The following is a 27,636-nucleotide window of genomic DNA, read 5'->3' as shown; positions in this document are numbered from 1 at the left end:
GTGTTTATGTATATAAGCTGTACAGTGCATAAGAGCTGCGCAGTGTGTGTGTGTGTGTGTGTGTGCAGTGTATATGAGAGCTGTACAGTGTATAAGAGCTGTGCAGTGTATATGAGCTATACAGTGAGTGTATAGAGCTGTGCAGTGTGTATGTATATGTGAGCTGTGCAGTGTGTGCGCGCGTAGTGTATATGAGAGCTGTGCAGTGTATAGAGCTGTGCAGTGTGTGTATAAGAGCTGTGCAGTGTGTGTGTCTGCAGTGTATATGAGAGCTGTACAGTGTAGAGTTGTGAAGTGTATGTATATAAGCTGTACAGTGTATAAGAACTGTGAAGTGTGTGTGTGCAGTGTATATGACAGCTGTGCAGTGTATAAGAGTTGTGCAGTGTATAAGAGCTGTACAGTGTGTAAGAGCTGTGCAGTGTGTGCATATGAGAGCTGTACAGTGTATGAGTTCTGCAGTGTGTATAAGCGGTACAGTGCATAGAGCTGTGCAGTGTGTATATGAGCTGTGCAGTGTGTGCAGTGTATATGAGAGCTATACAGTGTAGTTGTGCAGTTTGTGTATATGAGCTGTACAGTGTGTGTATGTATATATGAGCTGTGCAGTGTTTGTGTGTACAGTGTATAGAGGTGTTTGTGTGTCTGTGTGTGTCGTGTGTACGCGGATGTGTGGCAGACATGTGTGTCCTCCTCCCAGGTGTTGTGTACAGTCCCCGGTTGGACTTTGCACCTCCCTCCTCCCAGCTGCAGAGCCGGGGACATAACACAAGACGCTTTCTCCTTTGACCGAACGGGAATGTGCGGGAGAGAGAGAGGAACGTGTATAATGAACAAGACTGAACTTGAATGTTAAGCTCCCAGCACAGAGTTAATATCCTCCGGAGGGCGGGGGCACGGAGGCTGGCACAGCAAGGGCGCAGCAGAACACAGGCTGCCTCTGTTTCCCAGGGAATCACTCACGACAAGGTTGGTCTCAAGTTTCCTTTCCCCCCTTGGAGAAAGTTGCTCTAGGTGTGGTTTGTTGGTGCAGTAGGGGCTGGATAACGAGATGCCCCGCTGGCACACTGTGCTGTGCCCAGACTGGCAGAGCCTTGCAGGGGTAGAGCCATATGGTTGTTGAGGCAGGACTGACTGTAGTGCATTGTAACCTTTGCTGGAAATAGCGATCACATGGAAAGGTGATCAGGTAAGTGCTGACATGTTACATTGTAACAACTTCTGTTACTTATTTCATAATCTGAATGGCCAAGTCTATGAGGACCATCAAGTAGTAACCAGCTGTTAAAAGTATGGAGAGTCTGGGTACAATGGCATAGTTAACTCATTATGTACCTGACATATAGTAAATATTGGAACTACAAGTGCCAGCATGCCAACAACAAAGCTGCTGTAAGTGACTCACATTTACAATGTTTTCATACATGTTACAATTTCCCCTCCTTTTAGTAAACAGTAAGTGACAAAATGCAACTAAAGGGGGTACCTACATCTAATTGAACTCATCTTTGGCTATGTGGAATATTTTGAACAGTTTTTTTACATATAGTTCATATGTGTGCTGATATCAGATCTGCTATAGGACGTGTGGTCTAGGTTTGACATTGAAGGTGGTTGTATCCAAACTCTGGGTAGAATGGCATTAATTCATTATTTTTGCTCCATATAGTATACGGTCCCTTCTAGAACTGCTGGCGCCAGCCATTGGCACTACAAGCACCAGCATGCCAGCGATTAAAGCTCCGCTGGGTATTTATTTAGCTCACAAGTTTAGGATCTATTTGTATAGTATTGTGCATGTGTTTCACAGACAGTCTATATATGTACTGAGAACAAGCAGAAAGTTTGGGTTTGACAGCTTTTGTTGCCAAGAGCAGGCTTCTGATTTTGCATGTGATAATGGAATTTTTCCAGACTTGCCTATAGACATGTGCATAGTGTCAGTGCTCTCTGCTACATGAGTCAGTAGTACGCCGGCTGCTTGCAGCAAAGCGAAATGTGCTGGATTTCTGTGAGAAGGGGTGACATGATCTGGAAGAGGTGACGTGCTGAGGAGGGGGTGACATGAAGAATAGCAGGAACATGATGAGGAGGGGGTGACATGATGAAGAAATAATGATATAATTATGAGGAGGTCATATAATGAGAAGGGGGTGACATGATAATGAGGGGTGATATAATGAGGGCATGAAAGGATGAGGAGGGGGTGATATAATGAGGAGGGCATGAAATGATGTAGAGGGGTTGATATTATAAGGTTGGGGTTATATGTTGAGGAGGGCATGAAATGATGAGGAGGGGTGATATGATAAGATTGGGGTTACACAATGAGGAGGGGTGACATGATAAGGGGGGGTCATAATAAGGAGGGCATGAAATGATGAGGTGGTGATATGATAAGATTGGGGTTATATGATGAGGAGGCGGTGACATGATGAGGAGGGGTGATATAAGATTGGGATGACATGATGAGGAGAGGGAGACATGATAAGGGGGGTAATATAATTAGGAGGGCATAAAATAAGGAGGGGGTGATATGATAAGATTGGGGTTACATGATGAGGATGGGGGACATAAAGAATAGTGCAGATATAATGATAAGGTAGTGAAACAATGGAACAATGAAAAGTGACATGTTGCGGAAGTTGTGAAATGATGTGGATGGGGTGACATGGAAATGTGATGAGGTGACATGATAAAGACAGAATGACATGTTAGGAGGGTGCAATATGATGAGATTAGGTGACATGGTGAATAGCGATGACATTTTGAGGAATGGTGACATAATAAAAAGGGGGTGACATGATAAAGAAAAGGGTGACATAACAAGGTGTGAGTGACATGATGAGAAGAAGAGACATGTTGAAGATAGTATGACATGAGGAGGGTGTAATGTAATATGATTGTGTGATGTGATAAGAAGAGGTGACATAATAAGGAGAGGGTGACATGATGAGAAGGGGAGACATGAAGGCACTATGACATAAGTAGGGGGTAATATGATGAGATTGGGGTGACGTGATAAAAGGGTGACACGTTAAAGAGGGAATGCCATTAGAAAAATATGACATAATAAGGGGCATCATGATAAGGAGGGAATAGTATTATAATGAGCGGGTGCCATGGGGCTGTAACTGAACCTGTCAATTTGTTATACAGCTGCGGAAAGAAGGACGACTCTTCTCAGCACCCGGAGGGACACTGCTGGGGGAATGGACGATTCAGGATCTTGGTCGGAAAACTCCAGTCAGGACGCATCCCTGCCACCTTCAGGGTAAGAATCATTGGAAAGTGCTAGCAAACAAATCCATGAGATCATGACATGTAAATCAGACTGTGGACTCCTGACCTTGTCGTGCAAGCTTTACCTCCGGGATAGTCGCTTATACCAGCAAAGTATAGATTGAATAGTAGGCAAAAGACATCCGCAGAGATTTCCAGCCTTCTGCTGTAACAGTTCACTTTAGGGCAAAGCCCCACGTGGCGGAATTGCTCTTGAATTCCGCTGCGGACACTCCGCAGCGTTAATCCACAGCGGACCCGTTTCTCCATTGCCTTCCACTTCTTTTTAGTAGACTTCGTTTAGACGAGGCTGAAAATTCCGCTGCGGAGCATAGGCTGCGGTGCGGCATTTGGTGTCCGCAGCATACAATGGATGTTGCGGACCAGTGGCGGACTGGTTGCGGACTCATTGCGGAAGTTCTCCATTGACTTCAATGGAGATTCTAAATTCCGCAATGAAGTCTGCAGATGTCATGCACATGTTATGTGTGCTGCGGATGCGTCTTGCTTTTTTGACATGACATTTCTTCATTCTGGCTGAACCTATGTATTTCTAGGTCTACAGCCAGACTGAGGAAGTCAATGGGGCTCCCGTAATTACAGGTGACTACGTGTGTGCACCCGTCATTACGGCAGCGTTGCTAGGCGACGTCAGTAAATAGTCACTGTCCAAGGTGCTGAAAGAGTTAAGCGATCGGCAGTAACTGTTTCTGCACCCTGGACAGTGACTACCGATCCCAATATACAGCAACCTGTAAAAAAAATAGAAGTTCATACTTACCGAGAACTCCCTGCTTCTGTCTCCAGTCCGGCTTCCCAGGATGACGTTTCAGTCTAAGTGACGGCTGCAGCCAATCACAGGCCATTAACAGGCTGCAGCGGTCACATGGACTGCCGCGTCATCCAGGGAGGTCGGGCTGGATGCCGAAAGAGGGACGCGTCACCAAGACAACGGCCGGTAAGTATGAAATTCTTTTACTTTCACTAGGGAAAGTGCTGTCCCTTCTCTCTATCCTGCACTGATAGAGAGAAGGGAAGTACTTTTACCGCAGTACGCAGCAGCTAGTCCGCATCAATTTACTGCACATTTTGGGCAGATCCGCCGCAGAATCTGCAACACAGATTCTGTGCGGCATTGATGCGGACAGCTGCGGAGGGAAACCGCCACGTGGGGCCATGCCCTAACCGCTTTCTGATTCTGATCAAATAACTGCATGATCACCCAGAACATTAAGGGTATGTGCACACACACTAATTACGTCCGTAATTGACGGACGTATTTCGGCCGCAAGTACCGGACCGAACACAGTGCAAGGAGCCGGGCTCCTAGCATCATACTTATGTACGATGCTAGGAGTCCCTGCCTCGCTGCAGGACAACTGTCCCGTACTGTAATCATGTTTTCAGTACGGGACAGTTGTCCGGCAGCGAGGCAGGGACTCCTAGCATCGTACATAAGTATGATGCTAGGAGCCCGGCTCCCTGCACTGTGTTCGGTCCGGTACTTGCGGCCGAAATACGTCCGTCAATTACGGACGTAATTAGTGTGTATGCACATACCCTAAAGGGGTGTCCAGTTTCAGCAAATAAATGTTATTCTCTGTATAATGAAAGTTGTAAAATGTTTCATGGTTTTCAAGATCTCCGCTTGCTGTCATTCAATAGGAACCTTCATTGTTTACTCTTGCTGGTTATAAATCGGTCCATGATCATGTTATGGACACACGGGTGCATGGCTCGTTACAAAACACAGCTCTGATAACTGTACTGTAAGGGCGGGTTCACACATGGCGGAATTCCACTTAAATTCCGCTGCGGACACTCCGCAGCGTTAATCCGCAGCGGAGCCGTTTCTCCATTGACTTTCACTTTAAATTAGCAGTGTTCGTTTACACGATGCGTACAATTCCGCTGCGGAGCATAGGCTGCGGAGCGGAATTTGGTGTCCGCAGCATGCTCTGTCTGTTGCGGAGCAGTGGCGGACTCATGGCGGAATTTCTCCATTGACTTCAATGGAGATTCAAAGTTCCGCAATGAAGTCCGCAGCTGTCATGCACATGTCATGTGTGCTGCGGATGCGTCTTGCTTTTTTAACTTGACATTTCTTCATTCTGGCTGGACCTATGTATTTCTAGGTCTACAGCCAGACTGAGGAAGTCAATGGGGCTCCCGTAATGACGGGAGCGTTGCTAGGAGACGTCAGTAAATAGTCACTGTCCAGGGTGCTGAAAGAGTTACGCGATCGGCAGTAACTGTTTCTGCACCCGGGACAGTGACTACCGATCACAATATACAGCAACCTGTAAAAAAATATAAGTTCAAACTTACCGAGAACTCCCTGCTTCTGTCTCCAGTCCGGCCTCCCAGGATGACGTTTCAGTGTAAGTGACGGCTGCAGCCAATCACAGGCAAAGCACAGGCTGCAGCGGTCACATGGACTGGCGCGTCATCCAGGGAGGTCGGGCTGGATGCCGAAAGAGGGATGCGTCACCAAGACAACGGCCGGTAAGTATGAAAATCGTTTCCTTTCACTAGGGAAAGTGCTGTCCCTTCTCTCTATCCTGCACTGATAGGGAGAAGGGAAGCACTTTTCCCGCAGTCTGCAGCAGCCAGTCCGCATCAATGTACTGCACATTTTGTGCAGATCCGCAGCAGAATCTGCAACGCAGATTCTGTGCGGCATCGATGCGGACAGTTGCGGAGGAATTCCGCCATGTGTGGTCATGCCCTAACTGTAACAAATCCTGCACCTGTGTGTCCATCACATGACCAGGGAAGATTTTTATCCACTGGAAATAGACAAAGAAGGTTTTCTATTCCTTGACTGCAAGCAGTGATCTTGAAAAGCAAGAGGAATTGATGACGAAAGTTTATTGGAAAATGTTATAACTTTTCATCATACAAAGAATAACATTTATTTGATCAAACTGAACAACCACTTTAAAGAGTCCTGAACGTTTTTAGAAATGGGTGTGAAAATAGAACTTACTAATAAACACTGTTAAGAGGGTTTCCCTGTTTTACACAAATAAACCTTAATCATTGCATGATGAAATGTTCTAATATACTTTGTACTTAAATTTCTGATATTTTGCATGATCTCTGTTTGCTGCCAGTGAATTGGAACATTTTTATCCAAAGGCAAATCTAAGGGTAAGGGCACACATAGTGGTCACGGTTCAGTTTTGCTGCAAATGAGAATGGTCACTGAATGTAAACAATAATGTACATATTCACTAAAAGCAAACAGAGATCTTGAAAAAATTGTAAAGAGATGAAACACAAAAGGGAATATTTACACCAGTCTAAAAGCAGAATAGGTTAGAGTAATATGTGCCTAGTTTAATAAGACTCCTCTTAGGGCTTGTCCACACGTAGCGGAATTGCTGCGTGTTTTCCTTCCGGAATTGTGGACGGAAAATACGCAGCAGAATACAGTAGCAGCAAATTGGGTGAGATTTACCAAATCTCATCCACACCCTGCGTTAAATTTCCGAAATTGACCCACGGTGCGTATTTTTTGTACCGCAGCATGTCAATTCCTGCTGCGAAAAGTGACTGAATTGCTGCGTTTTTCAGAGGAGACGTCACCATCTCCCAAAACGCCGCAAAATCCGCACTATTTTCTTTAGTAAAACCGCTGCTAGTTTCTGCGGAATTGCTGCAGAAATTTTCAGCAGAAATTCCGTTACGTGTGAACAAGCCCTTAATAAATTAGGCGCGTCGCTGGTTGTCCGTGCGCCAGAAAGGGAAATTACGTCAGCTGCAATCTGACGTAGATTTGCGCTATAATTTATGCCGGTTTCTGATGGAAATTAGTAATTTTGTTGTGCTGCAGAAGACCTGCACTAACTCACTTTCCAGTAAAGTGGCATGACAAATGAAAAAAACCGGCATCAAAACTGTGTGTGATTCTGGCCCTATGGCGTTTTGACTGCATTCAGATTCATTATTTGCATAGGGCAGTATATACAGTGTAGCAAAGTCATTTGGCCAATTAATATCAGGACCAGAGAACCTCCGCCGTTCACGCTGTTGTCTGATTTATCATGCCTGTGGTATGGTGCCCTAGTTTCTGGTTGCAGATGTGCTGGCACCTGATCATCCTTATGCAAAGCTTACATAGTGAATGAGTGAATGAGTCTTATCTCAGAGATTTGTGTCCCTTTATTCAAGATTGATAATGAAGTACTTCCAGTGTTGTCTCAGAGCTCCATCTGTATGTTGGGTAAAGGTCAGGGTCTGGAGATTCTGCTCTCTGGACCTTTACCTATGTGTTATGCAAATAACCTCCTCCTCATGTTATGACAAATTGGCGACAATTTGCAAAAAAGCACCCACCTATGGGGCTGTGTGCAAGTACAGGGATGAAAAAGACCACCAATCTCACACATGTCAAAGATTTGCATATACAGTAACATGCATAAAGGCTAAGGCCTCATGTACACACGACAGAAGTGGTTTTGCGTGCCGCAGAACCACGGATCCATTGTGTTCCATTGGACCGCAAAAAATCTTTGTTGTTCATCTGTGTGCCATCATGATTCATGGATCCACAAAAAAAAAAAAAAATTATTTCACCCGTGGTGTGAACCCGCAAATACGGACTGCAAAATGACTTGTCCTGAGTTTTTTCGGTCCAGATTCGCAGCCCCAGTACTGATCTATGAAAACGACGGTTGTGTTCATGGGGCCACAGAAATGAATGGGTCCGCAGTTCATTCGCAAAAATACGGTTAAATTGCAGAAGCAAATGCACAATCGTGTGAATGAGGCCTTAGGCTGTAGATACATAAATTTATTCTTGGTGAAGAGTGGTAGGAACTTCGTGCTACCTCGTGTGGTCCCATATTAGAGCTGTTCTCCTCTAGAAGCATAGCTCCATAATGTGGCATATAATCGAACATTCTGCTGTTTTTATCATAGGGGGGTGCAGTACAGCCCCATAGAAGTAGATGGGCCCCAATATGACGACTCTACTTTTCTTGGAGGTTGTATGGTGTGCATGAATCCTTAAAGAGTACCTGTCAGCGCTCCTCACATGTCTATTAGTAAATACTTGGTTTCACCATAAAATCACAATTCTGGGGCATTTTTCCTTAGAACTCTGCTATGTGCCGTTCCTCTGTTAATTCCTCCTAGAAATTTATGAATAAATTGACAACTGGGTGTAACCATTGCCCTTGTCAAAGCATACGTGTCTGTACACAGTAAGGCCTTATTCACACGAACGTGTGCGTTTTGCGCGCGCAAAAAATGCTGCATTTTTTGCGCATTGCAGTTCTGTGTGTCATCAGTGAATGCTGCGTGGCTGCGTGATTTTCACGCATATGCCATGCTTATGACACGCGGTTTTGCTGTTTAGAAAAAGAAATGAAGGAAGTGCTTTTATTTTTTCGTTCATTTCTTTATCTACTGTTGCTTCCGTGTGCCGTGCGCAATTTTACCGTCACCCATTGACTTCAATGGGTGCGTGATGCGCGAAAAACAGCCAAGTATAGGACATGTTGTGAGTTTTACGCAGCGGACATACACTGCGTGAAAATCAAGGACTGTCTGATCGGCCCCATTCACTAACATAGGTCCGTGCGACACGTGTGATTTTCACGTTAAACACGTTCGTGTGAATAAGGCCTAAGACAGTGAGCAGTGATTGGACATTGCCAGTCTTTTTAGGGACACCCCCCACCCAACTGGTAATACCCACTTGTCAATTTATTCATAAATTTGTAGGAGTAATAACAGAGGAACGGCACAACATAGACATCTAAGAGAAGATGCTCCAAAATTGTCTCCAGAATGCAGAATACAAGTATTAACTAAAACAGACATGTCAGAAGAGGTAACAGGTCCTCTATAAAGTCTGAATCTTTAGGCCCTGGTTTTTACCTATGCCAAGTATCCATTTTTATATTTTACCTAGAATTCTCCTTTAAAGTGTCCACATTTCATCTTTTGGCTGTAGTTATCTATGTTTAAGCAAATGAGAACATATTACTCATCTTGGCCCCCCTTCCCTCAATCATCTATCCAATTTCTAGATTTTCTCCTCTGGTTTTGCGTTGAATTCTCGTTTCTTGTGGTTTTGCTATTGCTTAGTGGTGGAAAAGATACTTCCCATTGACATGATTTACAGATTGTGTTTCTGGGGCTCAAGATGTCTGGTTGGTTTGTGAATTTACTTTGTTTTGAGAGTAAGGCTGGGTTCACACGACCTATTTTCAGACGTAAACGAGGCGTATTATGCCTCGTTTTACGTCTGAAAATAAGGCTCCAATACGTCGGCAAACATCTGCCCATTCATTTGAATGGGTTTGCGACGTACTGTGCAGACAACCTGTCATTTACGCGTCGTCGTTTGACAGCTGTCAAACGACGACGCGTAAAATGACTGCCTCGGCAAAGAAGTGCAGGACACTTATATACATTATATGCAGGACACTTATATACATTATATGCAGGACACGTCTTTGCCACGTAATTTGAGCCGTTCTTCATTGAAGTCAATGAAGAGCAGCTCAAGATTTACGAGTGTCAAAGACGCCTCGCATAATGCGAGGAGGAGCTTTTACGTCTGAAACGAGGCAGCTGTTTTCTCCTGAAAACAGTCTGTCTTTTCAGACGTAAAAGACAGTTCTCGTGTGAACAAACCCTAATGGAATATATATGATAACAATATATGTTCTTACGTAGCGGAATTGCTGCATATTTTTCCTCCGGATTGCGAGCAGAAAATCTGCAGCGTATTACAGTAGCAACAAAGTGGATGAGACTTCACAAATCCCATCCACACACTGCACAAAATTTTCGCACAGAAATTGACCTACAGTTCAGATTTTGTAATCCGCAGAATGTCAATTTATGCTGCAAAATGATTAAGTATTTGTTGCATATTTTCCGTGTTGGGTTCAATGGAGAAGTCTGCAACAAAATGCATTTCTGCAGCAAAAATGTTCACAGAAAAATAAACCTCACCTCCCCTGGTGGTCCCGCAGCGACACGTCTTTGCTCCCCAAGCTGGTCTCTGTTGAAGCAGTCTCGTCTTATAGGAGCTTTATATACAATATGGTAGGAGACACCCTAAGCTCTGATGGAACAGTAATAAAGACACTATGATAGTCAGCAAAACAAAAACTTCCGCTGCCATGGTTAACATGACAACACTTCTCGTGTTCATGGTCAGCACAGGCTTCATCTCGGAAGATGGTGGTAAGATTCATTGAATTTTCTTCTGTAGCCAAGCTCAATGTGCATATTAGGGTATGTTCACATGGCAGGCTCCGTTACGGCTGAAATTACTGAGAAAACAGCTCAGGAATTTCAGACGTAATGGCAAGTGCAGGCGCTTTTCGCTGCGTCCATTACGGACGCAATTGGAGCTGTTTTTCCATGGAGTCAATGGAAAACGGCTCCAATTACGTCCCAAGAAGTGACAGGCACTTCTTTGACACGGGCGTCTTTTTTACGCGCCGTCTTTTGACAGCGGCGCGTAACAAAAATGACCGTCGGCACAGAACATCGTAAAGCCCATTCAAATGAATGGGCAGATGTTTGCCGGCGCATTGGAGTCGTATTTTCAGACGTAATTCGAGGTTAAAACGCCTGAATTACGTCCGTAAATAGGGTGTGTGAACCCAGCCTTAGACCCGCTCTATAAATCCAAAAGAAGAGCTGTGCTGTAAGGGCACGACCAGACGTGGCGGAATTGCTGTGGACAGTCCGCAGTGGAATTCTCCAGCGGCCGTTTTTTAAACTTGTTTCAATGCATTTTTAGGCAAGTTAGTTCAGACGTTGTGGAAAACTCCCCTGCGGACCATAGGCTGTGGTGCAGAATTTTCACTCCCCAGCATACACTGTCTGTTGCGGAGAAGAAGCGAAATTTCACTGCGGATTTCAGCCTTTGCAATGCAAAAACTGAAATCTGTGGCAAGTCCGCTGTGATATCTGCAATGTCTGAATTACCTGTCAAATATGCAAATGTTGGTGCAGATTCGTTGCGTAATTGCCCCAAATCTGCACCAACATTTGCAGCGGAAAAATTCTGCCACGTCTGGCCGTGCCCTAAGAGTGGCTCCCATTCTGGCAGGAGTGGCCTGTCTATGCATTACATGCACGGCTCCATTTAATGCTGTATTTCCACTGCAGTGAAACGTCTGGCCAGGGGCGACTTTATCTCGCGATAACAGCTACTCGCTGCGGATTAAAGGCGTTTACAGTTTGGGTGGTTTTGAAAATATTACATGATATTGTTCAGGCAAAGAACGGACCGTGAATTAATGCCTTGTATATGAAACGTGTTTTTGGGTTAATAAGCCTCAAATCTAAGTCCAGGGATAATATTTCAGTTGCGTTTGGCAGAGCTTGATAGCTGTCACATCAATAACTTTGTGGAGAAAAAGTGTTCTCTGTTTAGTGTGTGTGCAAATTCAATATGGATATTCATAGAGAGTAAAGAGTGTAATGCATTCCTAGGAAAACATGACTTTTTCCAGAAAAGTCAGTTCTCCAGACTCCCCCGTTATAGAGTTTAATTTCCCTCCGTATATGTGTGGCAGTAACCTGATCATCTTCTCCGTCTTACTAATGGTTTGGTTGTTTGTAATTATTCTTTTTCGATGTAATGGAATTGGTGTTATTCCGTTTTCAGCAAATAATTGTTATTCTTTTTATAATAAAAGTTACATAATTTTTCAATAGATTTTCTATATCAATTCCTCATGGGTTTCAAGATCTCTGCTTGCTGACAGTTAAGAAACCTTCATTGTTAACTTCCAAAAGTTAAAAATCCCTCCTGGTCATGTGATGGACACACAGGTGCTCGTTAAGAAGACACATCTCTGATACGCATACTGTAACTGTAACGAGCCACGCAGCTGTGTGTCATCACATAAGCATGGACAGCATTGCATCCACTGGAAGTAAACAATGAAGCTGATCAGATTTTTTAATGCGGCCATAAAAATGGTCACTTGTCAGCAGCGCATCTACCTGTGTAAACAGGAGATGTGCCGCGGACAAGATTCTAATGTTTGGGAATGGACAATTGTAGTATTTATCGTTTGTCGCCATACTTCCAGCCAGCCATTAGTATGTTTGAATCGAGCAAAGGAGAACGAATCGAGAAACTGTATTGTTGATCGGTGCTCAATAAGGTGGTTAAACATGAGCAAACATGGGAATTTTTCCCCGATTTGCAAAAAATCGCGACAAAACGCTGCGGTTTTGCCACAATCTCGGCTAAAAAACGAATTTTACTGCCTAATCAGCTGATAGTCAGGTAAATGGTGGATTCTCTTGTTGGTTTTGCAGCCTTCCAAACCCTCTAATGGTTGCGATGTTGTCTATGTGATAATGCTGCTCCAATAAATACAGTCATTTAGCCTTAGGGTTCATCTACATGTAGCAATTATCCTTCAAATCTGATTATAATGAGAGCTTTAAACAATAATTATCCCGTGTAATGAGCAAAGCAATCAAAGATGATAGATACGAAAAAAAATCTTTATCATCAAAGGAATCCTCCAGCAGAAAAGAAAATGAAAATTCTGCTATCAAATAGTGTTTGTATCTGTTCTCACATTATAAAGATTGACTGTTGCAGTATTGTTTCAACATTGTAGTAGGTTGTGGCTGTTATCTCAAAAGGTTTTTTTTGTCCAACACCTTGCACAGAGCCATAATTTATCAATTCCACAGGATATGTCCTAAATGTCAGATGATGCGGGTCCCACCTCTGGGACCAGCACCTATCTCTAGAAAGGGTCCCCTTAAACCCCGTTCTAGCTTTTTGTGCTCACGCGGCATCCCGGCCACTTCCTGATTACCTGGTCGGGAGTTACGGAAACAGCGTAACTCGCTGAGCTACGCTGTTCCCGTTACTCCTATAGTAGTGAAAGGCAGTTACGGAAGCAGCGTAGCATGCGAGTTACCCTGTTTCCGTAACTACTATTCAGTTCTATGGGAGTTACGGGAACAGCGTAGCTGAGCGAGTAAGTCTAGGTTCACATCTCGTTTTGCGCACATGTTGGTGGCATACGACGACATGTACGTTTTGAAACTTACAAAAACGTATGCATTTGTAACATACGCTTACGTTTTTTGACGTATACGTTTGTGTCCGTTCTTACTTCTAAAAACCTATCGGTTTTTTTTTGTTCTTGAGCTAAATCAAACTTTGTAAAGTCAAGATTTCCCATATATAGTGATAAAAACGTATATGTTTTACGAATGCAAATGTAGGGTTTAAGATTACATACGTCGTCCATGCGTTGCCATTGACTTCAATATAAATAAAAACGTATACTTGTGGTATACGTTTTGGAAAAGTACTGAAAAGCGTAGTAGATTATGCTTTTCAGGACAAGGAAAAAAAAAGGATAGAACGTAAGCAAACAAAACTTATGCACAAATTACACCATTAGGGCGTCCGTCCTGACCATAGAAATCAATGTACACGCTGTGGTACATGATTTGACACTGTTTTTTCATGTCAAAACGTGCACGTCAGACGTACAGTAAAAAGGAGATGTGAACTTAGCCTTAGCGCAAAACGGACACGTTCGTGTGAATTAGGCCTTATGCCGTTTCCGTAACTCCCGACCATGTAATCAGTAAGTGGCCGGGAGGCAGCGTGAGCACAAAAAGCTAGAACAGGGTTTAGGGGGCCCGTGCAGGTCCCAGAGGTGGGACCCGTATATATCGGACATTTATGACATATCCTGTGGATATGTCATAAATGTCCTTCATGGGAAAACCTCTTTAAAGGGGTTTTCTGAGTCCCTAAAAAATTGTCTAAATGCAGGGCCTCCACCGCTCCAGCGCTGCCGCTCCTGCTATCCTGACGGTCTTTGTTAGCTGTCCTGCAGTGATGACATGCCGACTACCCGCACATAAAATAAATTCCAGTATCTCATTAAATTTGTGCAAAATGAGTAGAATATTGTCATGTGTAAATAGAGGTGACCGTGAATTTAACAATTTCGCAATTCTGGGATTGCTAAATATAAAAGGGCCTTAGCCTAATATCCTGATTATTTTTCTGATTTATTAGAACTTGAGCACCATCCATTTGCCTGGCTGATACACGTTCCTACCCCATAAACATACTTATTTTTATTGCACGTCTGATTTTTTTCCTCTGGAATGTCTTGATAGAGCCAACGAAGACAAAATATACCAAGATGTGGATATCTTCTTGTGTAATGTAAGGTTTTTATTTGGCATTGGAGAGCACTTGCTGTTATGTTGTGGTGTATTCGTGCTTTCTACTGCTTTTTTTGACTTTGCTGATATTTACGTTCAAGTCAAATATATAGTGTTTGGGCTACTTTGTGTATGCAAATGTGTTTTTTGTTGTAATTTTACAATGCGCTCAAACAACCTTCCCTGTCCAGTATACTCATTCATTATAACAAATGTGGCGTATACGGCTCTCTCCTGCATCCCATTTTTACAGGCAGGGTCGGAGAACCATCGTGTCAGAAGTTATCTTGGTGGGATGGTCATTGACCGCTATGGGGAGCTGATAACTAGCACATAGTGAGCATATGTTGCCTCTTGTGATGTTACCTCAACAGCTCTGGGGACTTCTGCAGGATTAGAAAAACAAACCTGCTTTCTTTCAGAAACAGCGCCACACCTGTCCATGGGTTGTGTCGGGTATTGCAGCTCAGCTCTATTGAAGTAAATGGGGCTGAGCTACAATGCCAGACACAACCTGTAAATAGATGTGGCGCTGTGCCTGCCGGGAAAATAGGGTCAATCTAGGGTGACAACCCACAACCTCACAAATGTAGGCGTACACATAGCCCCATAGATCTTAAGCCGCCCATTTGTGCAGTTTGTACGCTGTGTAGTTGATTCACACATATTGGAGTTCTTGAGGTCACGGCTGGCAGAAGATGGGAAAATAGCAGACATAAGTTAAGCAAATATGTCAGATATTGAATCTATGAGTTCAGCATCAGTTTTAACCCAGGATATTTTTTTTATGTGCCAGTTGGCAAGCCTGGGTGAGCTTTGCACATATTTGATGAAGAGAAATGTAGTACTGTGCATTTTCTGGCCCCGGTTGGAGGCTATCACATACAAGCTACAAAAATTCAAGGGTTGGACCAGCAGAGATGGATATGTTTCTGTTGCCGGCAGTAATCATCTTGGATATATTTGACTTTTTACATGTGTTACCATCATAAAAGAGTTTTTAATATATCAGATATATGGTTGCTGAATTTTAGAAGATATTTGGCAGAGACTCCTCGACTCGTATGTAATGTCTGTATGATGTCCTGGCTGTCTGTCTACGAAATCCTGATGTCTGCAAGGTCCTTGAGAACCAAAACTTCCAAGATTGCAAATCAGTTTGAAGTAATCTAAGCTTTTCTTGAAATGTCGGGGAATGAATTAGCTCGTTTCACTATGTTTGATTTCATAGTACCTGTAACCTGAACATAGCAAACAAAGGCATGGACTTTGAAATATTACCTATTCTGCCTATTTGGACTCTCAAGGCCATTGTTCATACTGTTTTTTTCTCAAAGTGCTTCTACTTTTTGAAAAGATTACAAAACAAACTTTTAAGGGTCTGTTCACACTGTTGTCACTTTTTTAAGATGTTTTTCTGATTTGTTTTTTGACATCAGTTTTCCATTCTGTCATTCATAGACATTAAAGGATATGTACACTTTGGTGAATATATGAGTACAGACTACAAAAAGACCCTGTGTAATCCGATCCTATAGTCAAGTGTTACAGATGGAAGAGAAGTTACACATTATTGTAGGATCAGACAACACACAAGATTTGTTTGTAGTCTGTAGCCAGGAGACACAAAGGTCTATATTGGAGCTGTATACAAATAATGGTAGAATATTGTTCATTGCTGCATATATTATTTTTTTTTAATACATTGGAGCAATAAAAATGTTTGCACATAAACTTTAAGATAAAAAATAATAAAAATTGAAACAAAAAAGTTTATATTTTATTTGCAAGAATGAATAGTGCAGCATACAATATTGGCTTTTTCAGTACATTTTAATTAAATATGAGATTGTATTCACATGTTGCATTTGAATCGTGTTTTTTTGCAGCAATTTTACAAAAATTCAGTTTTTGCCAAGGTGCCTCACCAAAAATGCCATTTACACGCAACTTGTGAACACAGCTTAAGTTGCTTTGCCCGACAACATATTAGTTCGATAGCGATGAAAGGTTACCAGTGTAAGAAGTATCCAGTATGTAACCAGGGTACAGTTGATCAAAATTGGTACAAAGGAAAAGTGGGAATAGCAACCAATTAGAATGTTTCTTTCATTTTCAAAAAGGCCTCTAAAAAATAAGACCTGGAATCTGATTGGTTGCTATGGGCATCTCCTCTACTTTACCTTTGCACAATTTTTCAGAAATCTTCTGAAAATCCACCAAGGTGCCAGACAAATACAACAATACAAAAATTTTCTCCCCACAATTGACCATTATGAGATGTCAATCAGATATGACATAAAGGTCAAATCATTTGTGGTCCAGCAACTAGCACCTATAGCAATCTCAAGGACAAAAGGTTCTTGGTCTGTTTTTCAGTGGAGAGGTGGGACTACTTGAATGTTTACCGGTCCATTGATAGGAATGGAAGGTACAGCAACCTGTGAACTGACACTTATCATTACCAAGAAAGAAAGGTTATTGGTCTATTGGAGAGATGGCTCTTCTTGCATGGTCTCTTCTCCATTGAAAAGCATAGAAGTTGCGGGTCTATATGACACATTTATTTCAATAATACACATCTACATTGAAAGTGAAAGGGGGGTATCCCTACCTTCCCATCTGCAGTATGCTTGTCCTGTCCTCTCCTTCCATTTTCATCTTTTCTCTGTCCCAAATATGTGTGTGGCATTCATTGTTACCTTTGTTGGCCGCAGCCTTGGGGCAGCGGGCTGGTGCTTGCAAGAGCTCGTGACACACCCGGGCTACAGCAGGCATCGGCTCAGCATCCGGCAAGCATCACTCGGCTGTACCAGGGGGTCCACGTACAGTCTTGACTCTGTGTGAGCAATTCTGAAATGTAAGCAGCGTTGGGCCTACTATTTGGTAATCCACCCCTCCTCCTCCTCCTGTACAAATGGGAAAAGTTTATAAAGAGTTAACATTGTATTCTACAAATATTCATTACCTTGTCTCTGGATGTTACTGCTATCTGCTATATGGCAACTGCATTTAGTGTTAATTGCTCCTTAAAGATATGTTACCCCATTAACAAGGACTTGGACTAGAACGCTGCACGTTCACGGCCAAGGAAAGTCGGAATCAGTTTAAAGTAGTGGTCAACATGACCCTTGATAGTGCCAAGCCATTCGAATAATAAGTGACTGGTGCAACCCTACGCTAGGCGTAGCGGCGGGGCAGGCTGTGGTAAAGGATAGCCTCTCAGAGACCCATAACAGGGACTGCGGAGCTGACAGTCAGTTTGTCACACACAGCCTGGTGGGAACTTTTGCGTAGTCGAGGTCCCTGACCCTGGTTTAAATGCCGCTCTTTTTGGTCGTTCTACTTGTTCCCCTGCAATATCTGTGTCGTACTGGGATACCCCGCTTACAAAAAATAGATCAAGAGATTCTTCATATTTTGAGGGAGTCCAAGCTTCAGGATCACTACTGGTTGGAATTTCATGGCTTATCTGAATGTTATGTAATAAAAGTAACTTGTAGAGAAACACCTATAGGTATTGAAAACGTAAAAAACTTCTAGCCTTCTTACATTTACTTTTCAGTGAGTAATCTCAGTACTGCTTGTATTACTCAATACTGATACCTCTACATTTATAGGCTGCAATCATTTTTAGTCACAGGCTAATACTTGCCATACACGTCACTCGTCTAGTTTGGAAAGGGGAGGAAAATTCTCATAGAATGAACTGAAATAATAGTTGTAAAATCAGCTTTTTATGTGTGGCTGTATAAAATGATTTATTGCTGTTCTACTTGATCTTACATAAAATACTGCATTAAAGACCTTAGAAAGAAAGAATCTTATAATATAATAATAATTATTATTATATAGAACTGCACATATTTTAGGTTACCTTTTTCGGTTGTAAGCCCAACATGTCAGCTTGTCACAATTTTAGTGGTATATTATATGCAGCAATGTAGCAACAAGGTAACAAAAATGTAACAGTACTCGGCTAAATTCCTGATCAGTAGTAATAAATCTTACAGTCTGTTTAAATAAAATTGATTGGCACCTATAAGTACATACATTACAGCCACTTTTACAGTCCGGGCAAATACAATTTTTCTTGGGTCAGGATCAAAGGTCTACTTTTTTAAAATATTATTGCAGAACTTGGAGTTCTGCAATGTAAGAATCTCAGGGTTTCCCTATCTCGCTTACTCCAGATGACCACATATTATTACATGCCTGAAGGAGTGATATAATGAATTTAGTTACCATTGGTGGCTATGGCAGGATTCAAAAGAGGGAGAGGTTTTACGGCAGCTCATGCCAGGCGACAACCCAGGTAAGTAAGACTTTAGCAGGTGAGACTTTCCCCCGTCAAGTATGAAATATAAGTTTTTGCAAGGATTTGCACAGATGGTTTATTCGATGAAACATAAAAAGAATAGGAGACTATGTAAAACATGATTGTGTTGAGTCAACGCAGTGGCGTACATAGAAGAAAGGGGACCCAAAGCAAAGGTCAAGCTGGACACCTCAATATAGTGATGGGTATTGACATCCAAGAAAGAAGAACATAATGTTTGCTTCCCTCTTCAGGCCCTTTCCATGACCCTTGGGCCAGTTGCCCAATTTCATTCTAACAATGCAGTTCCTCTATAGATAGAAAGCTTGCACGGGTTCTCAACATCAAAAGAAACCCGGGCTTGGCCTTCTCTCTCCAAGGGCCGCTGCATGGTCTGCCCCTATTATATGTATGGCCTTCTGCTCCAGAGCGAGAGACACTCTTTGTAGCAGTTACTGAATCTATCTAATAGGGGTGGGAGAACACCTTTAACACTGTCTACATTATGAGACCACAGCAGCATTTGCAATGTGTTGGTAAGGCCCCATGCACACGAACGTATTTTTGCGGCCGCAATTCCCCCGAAAATCCACGGGAGAATTGCGGCCCCATTCATTCCTATGGGGCCATGCACACAACGGTGGTTTCCACGGTTTGTGCATGGCCCAGGAGCCCGGACCGCAAAAAGAACGGGCATTTCTTATTACGGCCGTGTTCTGTGGTCCAGGCTCATAGAAAATAATGGTCGCGGCCATGTGCACGGCCCGCGATTTGCGGGTGGCTCGCGGGTGCCACTTCGCTGCCGGCCGACCTGAGAATCACGGCCCTGCACATGGTTACGGTTGTGTGCATGAGGCCTTAGGCAAATATATACTTGTTTTAACATTTGGAAGCCCTTTAAACCTCCTGAAAAGGTTGCATGTGTCAAGCGCAAGCAATCTAGCATAACAATAAGGCATGTAACAAAATTATGCGGAAAAAAAAACTGAGCTGTGGAATTTGTTTGAGCATGGAGGGTGTAGAGACACTAATCTTTTGTGTAATGCTAGAAAGGCATTTCCTTGGAACATGTCGGAACCTGCTCTTCTGTACATTGTCTCTGAGAACATGAAGAACTATTTGCATAGAAGAGCACCTCACTAGTAACTTCTAGTATTAGTCATTGAGAGTTTCATAGTTAGTGAAATATTTGGTTTTCAGATAAAAAAAAATTAAGACTTTTCCTTTTCAGCTAAATTATAGCCATATTGGGGTCATTCACATATAGATGGACCTAGGTATTTGTGGTGGAGTTGAGGATTGCTCCACTATCACAGCAAAAAATGTAAAATCCTTCTTTGGCATTGACTACCTGGATAAAATTCTTTTAACGACTGCCAATATGCTGTTTTTTTTATGGTGGTCACTAAGGGGCCTAAGGGTATGTTCACACAACCTATTTTCAGCCGTTTTTTGGTCCGTAAACGCACCAAAAAACTGCTAAAAATGCGGCAGCTGAACGTCTACAAACATCTGCCCATTGATTTCACGGGGCATTTTTTTACGTGACCATTTTTAAAAAAAGGCCACGTGAAAAAAACGCCTTGTAAAAGAAGTGCATGTCATTAACATACTTTAAGGGTATGTTCACACGGCCTATTTACGGACGTAATTCGGGCGTTTTTGCCCCGAATTACGTCTGAAAATAGCGCCTCAATAGCACTGACAAACATCTGCCCATTGAAAGCAATGGGCAGACGTTTGTCTGTTCACACGAGGCGTATATTTACGCGCCGCTGTCAAATGACGGCGCGTAAATAGACGCCCGCGTCAAAGAAGTGACCTGTCACTTCTTTGGCCGTAATTGGAGCCGTTATTCATTGACTCCAATGAATAGCAGCGCTAATTACGGCCGTAATTGACGCGGCGTTCAAGCTCCTGCACATGCCGGTACGGCTGAAATGACGGGGATGTTTTCAGGCTGAAACATCCCCGTAATTTCAGCCGTAACGGACGCTTTCGTGTGAACATACCCTAAAGCGTTTGTAAGAGTCTAGAAAAACATGGCTGTTTTTTTTTGTTTGTTTTTTTTTTTGGTCAGAAACACTGCCACTCTTGTGTATAGGCTGTGTCTGGTATTGCAACTCAAAGTGAATGACTGCGCTGCAATACAAGTCACAACCAATAAACAATAGAGGAGCTCTTTTTGGAAGCCCTTACAGTGTGAGTGCAGATGCTGGAGGGAATTAAGAATTGATCATGTTGTATTCCACTCTTCTCTTTCACCAGGAAATAAAGTTTACTGAAAAGATCTGTGTATATGTGAAAGTTTATAATATATTACCTATAGCTATTTGGTCCCTCAGAGACAGGGGCATAGCTATAGGAGGTACAGGGGTAACAGTTGCACCCAGGCCATTGTACCTGAGGGGCTCAAAAGTCCCTCTATCACGTAGGAAGATACCATTATATTATATGACACATAATAGGTAAGAGGCACTGATTTTGCATTGGGGCCCAGGAGCTTCAAGTTACGCTTCTGTTCAGAGATGATCCTGGTGGCTACAACTACAGACCCTGGTGTTTTGGTGAATGTATCCCCTCAGGAGTAATGCATGTATGGGATCCTACGAGTTCACCCAGTTTTCTCCTAGTTTTTGCTAATCTATTGTATGTAAATAAATACAGCAATGCCAGTAAGGCTTTGTTCACATCTGCATCAGGGCTCCGTTCCGATGTTCCATCGCAGCTTTCCGTTGGAACGGAGCCCTGACTGACACAAACGGAAACCGTAGGTTTCCATTTCCATCACCATTGATTTCAATGGTGATGGATCCGGTGCCAATGGTTTCCGTTTGTCTCCGTTGTGCAAGGGTTCTGTCGTTTTAACGGAATCAATAGCGTAGTCGACTGCGCTATTCATTCCGTCAAAACGTCAGAACCCTTGCACAACTGGCACAAACAGTGTCCTATGGTTTCCGTTTGTATCAGTCAGGGCTCCGTTGTGACGGAAAGCTCCGACGGAACGTCAGAATGGAGCCCTGACGGATATGTGAACGAAGCCTAACTGGAATCCCAGAGAGCAGCTATTTGAGATCAAACTTTTATTTATAGTCTCGTGGAGAACATGTTTAACAAATTCATAAAAAATAATAATAAGGTGTAGCTGAAACGAAACCCCACGTGTATCGCAGCTCCAATCCAAGCCCAATTTGTGGTTTTAAATAGTAAATATTTAACTTTCCTAATTAATCAATTAAAGAAAAGAAAATAATAAAAAAACCTAAAAATAAATAAAAGAAAATGTATTTTATTCTTATTACGCGTAGCCTAGCCTCCTAATAAAAGATCAGTCAGACAATTGTTCTTTACTCTATGTTTAGAAATGGAAATGCCATGCAGAGAATGGGATTAGTGTGCTAAGATTGCTATCACGTATTGTGGAGCCTGCTGCTTTTCATTTTGCCATGGAACTAGCCCCATGTTCGCACAGTACATTTGTGTCACACAGCATCTGATATTTTCATAGTCTGGGATTCATTTGGCATGACCCTCCCAGCTACATAATCTGCCTCCCCATTCACTCCTATGTTTGGGATCTAAATGGAAATGAAGTTTGGGAAGCAGTTATAATTTTTTACTGTAGTATCAACCAATTACATACTACACAATATTGCAAATGAGCATGATGTTGATGGGGTTGGGTCAGTCCAAACAACCCCTTTAAAGAGGACCTGTCACTAGGTCATATGTCTTGAACTGGTAAACTGACCTGGATAGTGCTGTCTCCCTGATTCCAGCGCTGGTTTCCTTTTTTTCCCAGAGATATGGCCCACTGTTGTGTTAGCTCCCTGTATGCTAATTTCTGTAGTTAGCCAACAGGGCGTGAACTATCCTCAGACTGCCTCGCGCTGATTGGTCAGCATCAGAGGCAGGTAAGTCAGCTCCACCCCGTTGGCTAACTACAGCATATAGAGAGCCAACACAAAGGTGGGCCATATCTCTGGAATGGTGGGGGTGGGGGGGGGGCTATTCAGGCCAGCAAACCAGTCCAACTTATATGACCTAGTGACAGGTCCCCTTTAATCTTCCAAAATGACCATCTATGGCAGTTAATAATTTTAGCATCCCTTTTTTTAGCACTACTCCAAGCAATGCAGCATGAGCGAATTACAAACTACATTAATAAACAAATTAACAAGATTTTGATGGGGTTGGATGAGTACAAGTCAGCCCCTAAAATGGCTGTCTGTAACAAATATTATTTTTAAACGCTCCTTATTTTAGCACTAGTAATGGCAATGTAGCTCAGACCAAGTGCATACTCTATAAAAAAACAAAACAATGAACATGATTTTAATGGGTTTGGATGATTAAAGGAATAACTTTTAAATCTACATATACATATGTAGTCATGAAACTATGAACTACATGTGTTGGGGCGGGGGGAGTAAAGCTTTTAGAAATAATAGCCTGGATGTATACATAAAATGAGTTTACTAGTTTAGTGTGTCCTGACACCTTTACTTTACCTTTTAGCCCCGCCGAGCCTATAGTACATACCGCCACCCAGGGCCGAGCCCGCACTGTTTAGTCTTTCTATAGATGTCTAAGGTTCCCATTCATTCTCCCAGGCCGTGTCCGTCACTGACATGAAGCCGGGTGTGTCTGCATCTGCATGAGCTTTTACACCTGATTTACAATACAACTGCATGGCTGAACAGTGTTCATTATAAAAAGCAGTAAGGTCGAAAATTATTTATTTTTCTGCTTTGTTTTTTTGTGCGTTGGTGGTAGTATTTTTAGTTACAATAATAAAATGATAAGGTTAGTTTCACACATAAGACTAGTATGTATTTTTGTTTCACGAGTGACCTAAGCTGAAAAAATAGAGCACATCGGTGTCATGTTCCATTCTGTTGGGGTTTCGATATTCTTGTTGTCGAAAACAGCAGAACTGTAATGGAAAACTGACAGACCCTATCACAAGTCAATGGGATTCGTTAGGATTTATTGGGATCCAATTTAAAAATGTATCCGTCATACCAGTCATGGCGCCGCTAAGAACTGAATAATGGAACTGACGAAGACTGGCGCACAGTTTTTGCCTCATTTTGAGTCTCTTAAGAATGTGTAAATGTGCTCTAAAAAGGTTATAACATATCACTGAATTCATTTTTTGGACTCCACAATTTCAAAATTACCCAAACAAGGATTTAAAAATTCAACATTTAGGACAGTACAGATGCCTATCACTATCAGTCTGATAAAATGTGATCAAAACTGTAGATCAGAGTTACTTCCCGTTGTGACGATAGAATGTTATTTTTGCTCAAAGATAAAGGCTTGAAAGTTGAGTTCCTGTGGCGGGCAGGGCTTCTGGCGCCTGCGATAACAATATCACGACTGTAACATGACATAAAATAACAGCGGGTGTCACCACTGAATCTGAACATCTTCATTTGTGTTTATTACCTGCTATTGTTAAGACAGACTCGTTTTTAGGGGTACACGGCCTGACAGCTTTGAAAGGGGTTTTCCGATCCCTAAAGATAGGGTTATACTGGTCATAAGTAGCCAAAGAAATTTGTTATATTCTTACTGCCCCTTCACAGCTCAGGGGACCCTACAAGTCTTGTTATTTGAGGGTAAAGCACTATTGCAATGCAATGTCAGGTTGAGTCCTTGCTAGACACCCTTGTACTATGGCACGGGAACAGCGACAAATTTATATGATAAGTATATTACATATACAACTTTTTTAAAGCCTTTTAGAACCAGTGTAATTCTAGTTTTAGCCATGTTCACATGGCCATTCCTTCAGGAATTTTGAGGCCGATTTTGACCTTCCTGCACTTTCTTTGCGCCGTTTTTTGCTGTGTTTTTCGGCCGCATCTATCGAGCACCACGGGCGAAAAACACTGTGAAAAAACGCCTTCTCTGCCTTCCATTGATTTTAATGGGAAATCAGAGACGGAACCGCAGGAAGAGAGAGCATATAGCTTTTTTTCCCCGCAAACGTTTGTTTCCGCTCGTACAAAAAAACGCCTCCAAGTTAAATCAATGGGAGGCAATTTCGGATGTTTTTTGGCACGGTTTCCGTGTCAAAAACAACACACAAAAAAAACTCAGTGTGAACTAGCACATAGATGTAAAAAACAAAAAACTTCAGACCCTGTTCACATACAGTGTTTTTTTTATACCTTCTGAGAACTGTGGTGATTTCGGTAGTCCAATGTTCTATGTTAAGTCCTGCTCTCACATATTTACAAAAAGCCATACATTTTCTATGATTTGCTAAGTCGTTTTGTTTTGTTTTCTTTTAAATCTGCAGCATTCCTTAAGAAAACCAGAGAATCCGCTGCAGAAATCCGAGGCTGATCCTTGAATTTCTGCCGCGAACTTTCAGTTTAATTTGCCATAGATCCGCACACAAAATAGCCTCATTCAATGGGGTTAATCCACAGGTGACTACCCGATGTGGTTTCCATGTCACTACTTTTTTTTCAATGGATTTTTTATTAAAATCAATGGGACCCAGTTTGTATGCAGATTTCAGGCGGATTTTGTCACTGTTATGTGAACATGGACTAAGAAGGTTGCACTTGCTTTGATACAGGGCCTATCTCTTACAAATAGGACGCTTCTAACCCTGCAGAGATACCCAGAGATGTGGCTTCCTGGCATATACTGCATAAATAATACTAAGGCCCTGTTCACACTGAGTTTTTTTGCCGAGTTTTTTGACGCGGAAACTGCGCCGCAAAACTCGTCAAAAACCGCCCGAAAATGCCTCCAATTGATTTCAATGGGAGTTGGATGAGTTTTTTTACCGCGAGTAAAAAAACCTTGTCGCGGTAAAAAGAAGCGACATGACCCATCTTGAGGCGTTTCCGCCTCCAAAACACCATTTCAATCAGTCAGAAAGAGGAAAAAAACGCCTTGACGAGTGTTTTGACGAGTTTTTGTCAAAATACTGTGCAAAAAACATCCGGAGCAGTTTTTGCAGGAGGAATTTTCCTCCTGCAAAAAACTCCGTGTGAACATAGCCATACTACAGTTTATACTGACCTACAATTAATGAGACAAGGAATTTCTACAAGTCTTCTGCAGTTCCTATTCTGAGTTACGTATTTGTTGAGTAGCGTTACTTTGATGCCATCGTGTAGTGTCTTTTCATCTGTGGAAAAAAATCTGATATTTTAGTAAACCGCGCTGAATCACAGAAGAGAGAGCTGTCCGGAAAGTTGACTAATACTTCCTTGGCGTGCAGAAAGCTTCAAAGGGAGGTGTTTTTTTTGTTTCCTGTCGTAAGTTTTGGTTATTTAATGTCACTGATTACCTAAATACAGCAGGTTATATTAAGGGAGGCTGTCCATTGTATACTGTAAAAACTTCAACACTCTTTATTCATACACTAAAGTTTAATGGTTTTGTATCTGTTAGACATAATATGCAAAATAAAACAAGAAAAAAACAACAGAACTAAAACTATATATCATGTTCCAGGAGAATTCCCTATTTCAAAGAAGCAATATGTTCTTCAAACACCTTACTAGCAATTCTGACATAACTCTATGACATGACCTGAAATAACAAATTATGAAGTTTTCCTTTAACGCATTTTTCGCAGACAGCTGCACAAATACATAGCTGTGCGTCAGCTTACTGGCCTCTTTCACTTGTAAAGTTACGTATACTTATTTCAGTATTGCGGACAAACTTAGGCAGTAACGCAGTATGCATCAAGTCAAAATATACCCCCACCTGATAATTATCTCATCCAAATAGAGAACATCATTATCAGACAAAATGTATTTGAAATATGTACTTATTAGGCTCCAAATAGATAGGCAGTAAATGAGTCTGATACAATATGGACAATTAGGCTGGATTCACACGAGCATGTTCGGTCCGTAAAGGACGGAACGTATTTCGGCCGCAAGTCCCAGACCGAACACACCTCAGGGAGCTGATTACAGTACGGGACAGTTGTCCCGCAGCGAGGCAGGGACTCCTAGCGCCGTACAAAACTATGATGCTAGGAGCCCGGCTCCCTGCAGTGTGTTCGGTCCGGGACTTGCGGCCGAAATACGTTCCGTCCTTTACGGACTGAACATGCTCGTGTGAATCCAGCCTTAGATTTAGGGGCTGAACAGTAGTTGTCCAAGTGTAAGGCAAGTTACATTACTCGACTCTAGAAACTTACTATGTATTGCTTAACTTTTGTGACATTGGAAGTCTTATTAATACTTTATTCAATGTATTTCTCCCCCTTTGAAAGACAAAGAAGAAATTAGAAAGTAATATTTGGCACCCCATCCAACCTTCACAACTTCCAGTCTTCCCAGAGTAGCCCCCATTTATACAGAAAAACTTCGCCTTTGAGGCAATGAAAATCAGGCTTGTGCCTCTGAAATTCGGACCAATAGTAGTTGTGTCTACAGATGTGTCCTTCATTACCTTTCCTCATATCTCAACATTTCCTGATACGTGTGGTGCGAGATGACCAGCTCTGGCAAAAAACATAATTTCGTGATAATCTGTCACGAGATGTCTATGCTATATGTCTCTATCTTGTTGCAATATTGGATGGAATTAGTTTCATGAGAAACTGAAGTCTGTAACCAAATTCAAGCACAGGTAAGGGTATATATTTATAAATCTTGAACTACAGCCTTCCAATCTGACACCTGTAAACCTGAAAAGAGGATTAGACACTATGAAAATGACATGTAGGCTAGTTGCTTCAAAGGTAACCTTTACTTTCTCTTGCCATAGGAACTTGCCTGTCGGCAATTCTGTTAAGCTGAGTGACGTTCCATACAGCTAAACATCCTTGAAATACAGAGTTC

The 27,636-nt window shown here is 42.3% G+C and overlaps 1 protein-coding gene across 2 annotated transcripts in view; it reads left to right on the top strand.

Annotated features, from left to right (window-relative positions):
• Window positions 1-778: 778 nt before the first annotated feature.
• Window positions 779-27,636, top strand: part of COBLL1 (cordon-bleu WH2 repeat protein like 1) — a 101,814-nt gene continuing 74,956 nt past the window's right edge. The window contains exons 1-2 of one of the 2 annotated variants that reach the window (XM_075829378.1): window positions 779-969; window positions 3,160-3,274. In XM_075829378.1, the coding sequence (XP_075685493.1) occupies window positions 3,213-3,274 (62 nt within the window). In that variant the 5' untranslated portion in view covers window positions 779-969; window positions 3,160-3,212. Of the gene's footprint in view, window positions 970-1,007; window positions 1,190-3,159; window positions 3,275-27,636 lie in introns of those variants that run through there. The other variant, XM_075829379.1, reaches the window with a different exon arrangement.

This window comes from Rhinoderma darwinii, chromosome 6 (assembly GCF_050947455.1).
Source record: "Rhinoderma darwinii isolate aRhiDar2 chromosome 6, aRhiDar2.hap1, whole genome shotgun sequence".
NCBI lineage: Eukaryota > Metazoa > Chordata > Amphibia > Anura > Rhinodermatidae > Rhinoderma > Rhinoderma darwinii.
This window is presented reverse-complemented; position numbering and strand designations above follow the sequence as displayed.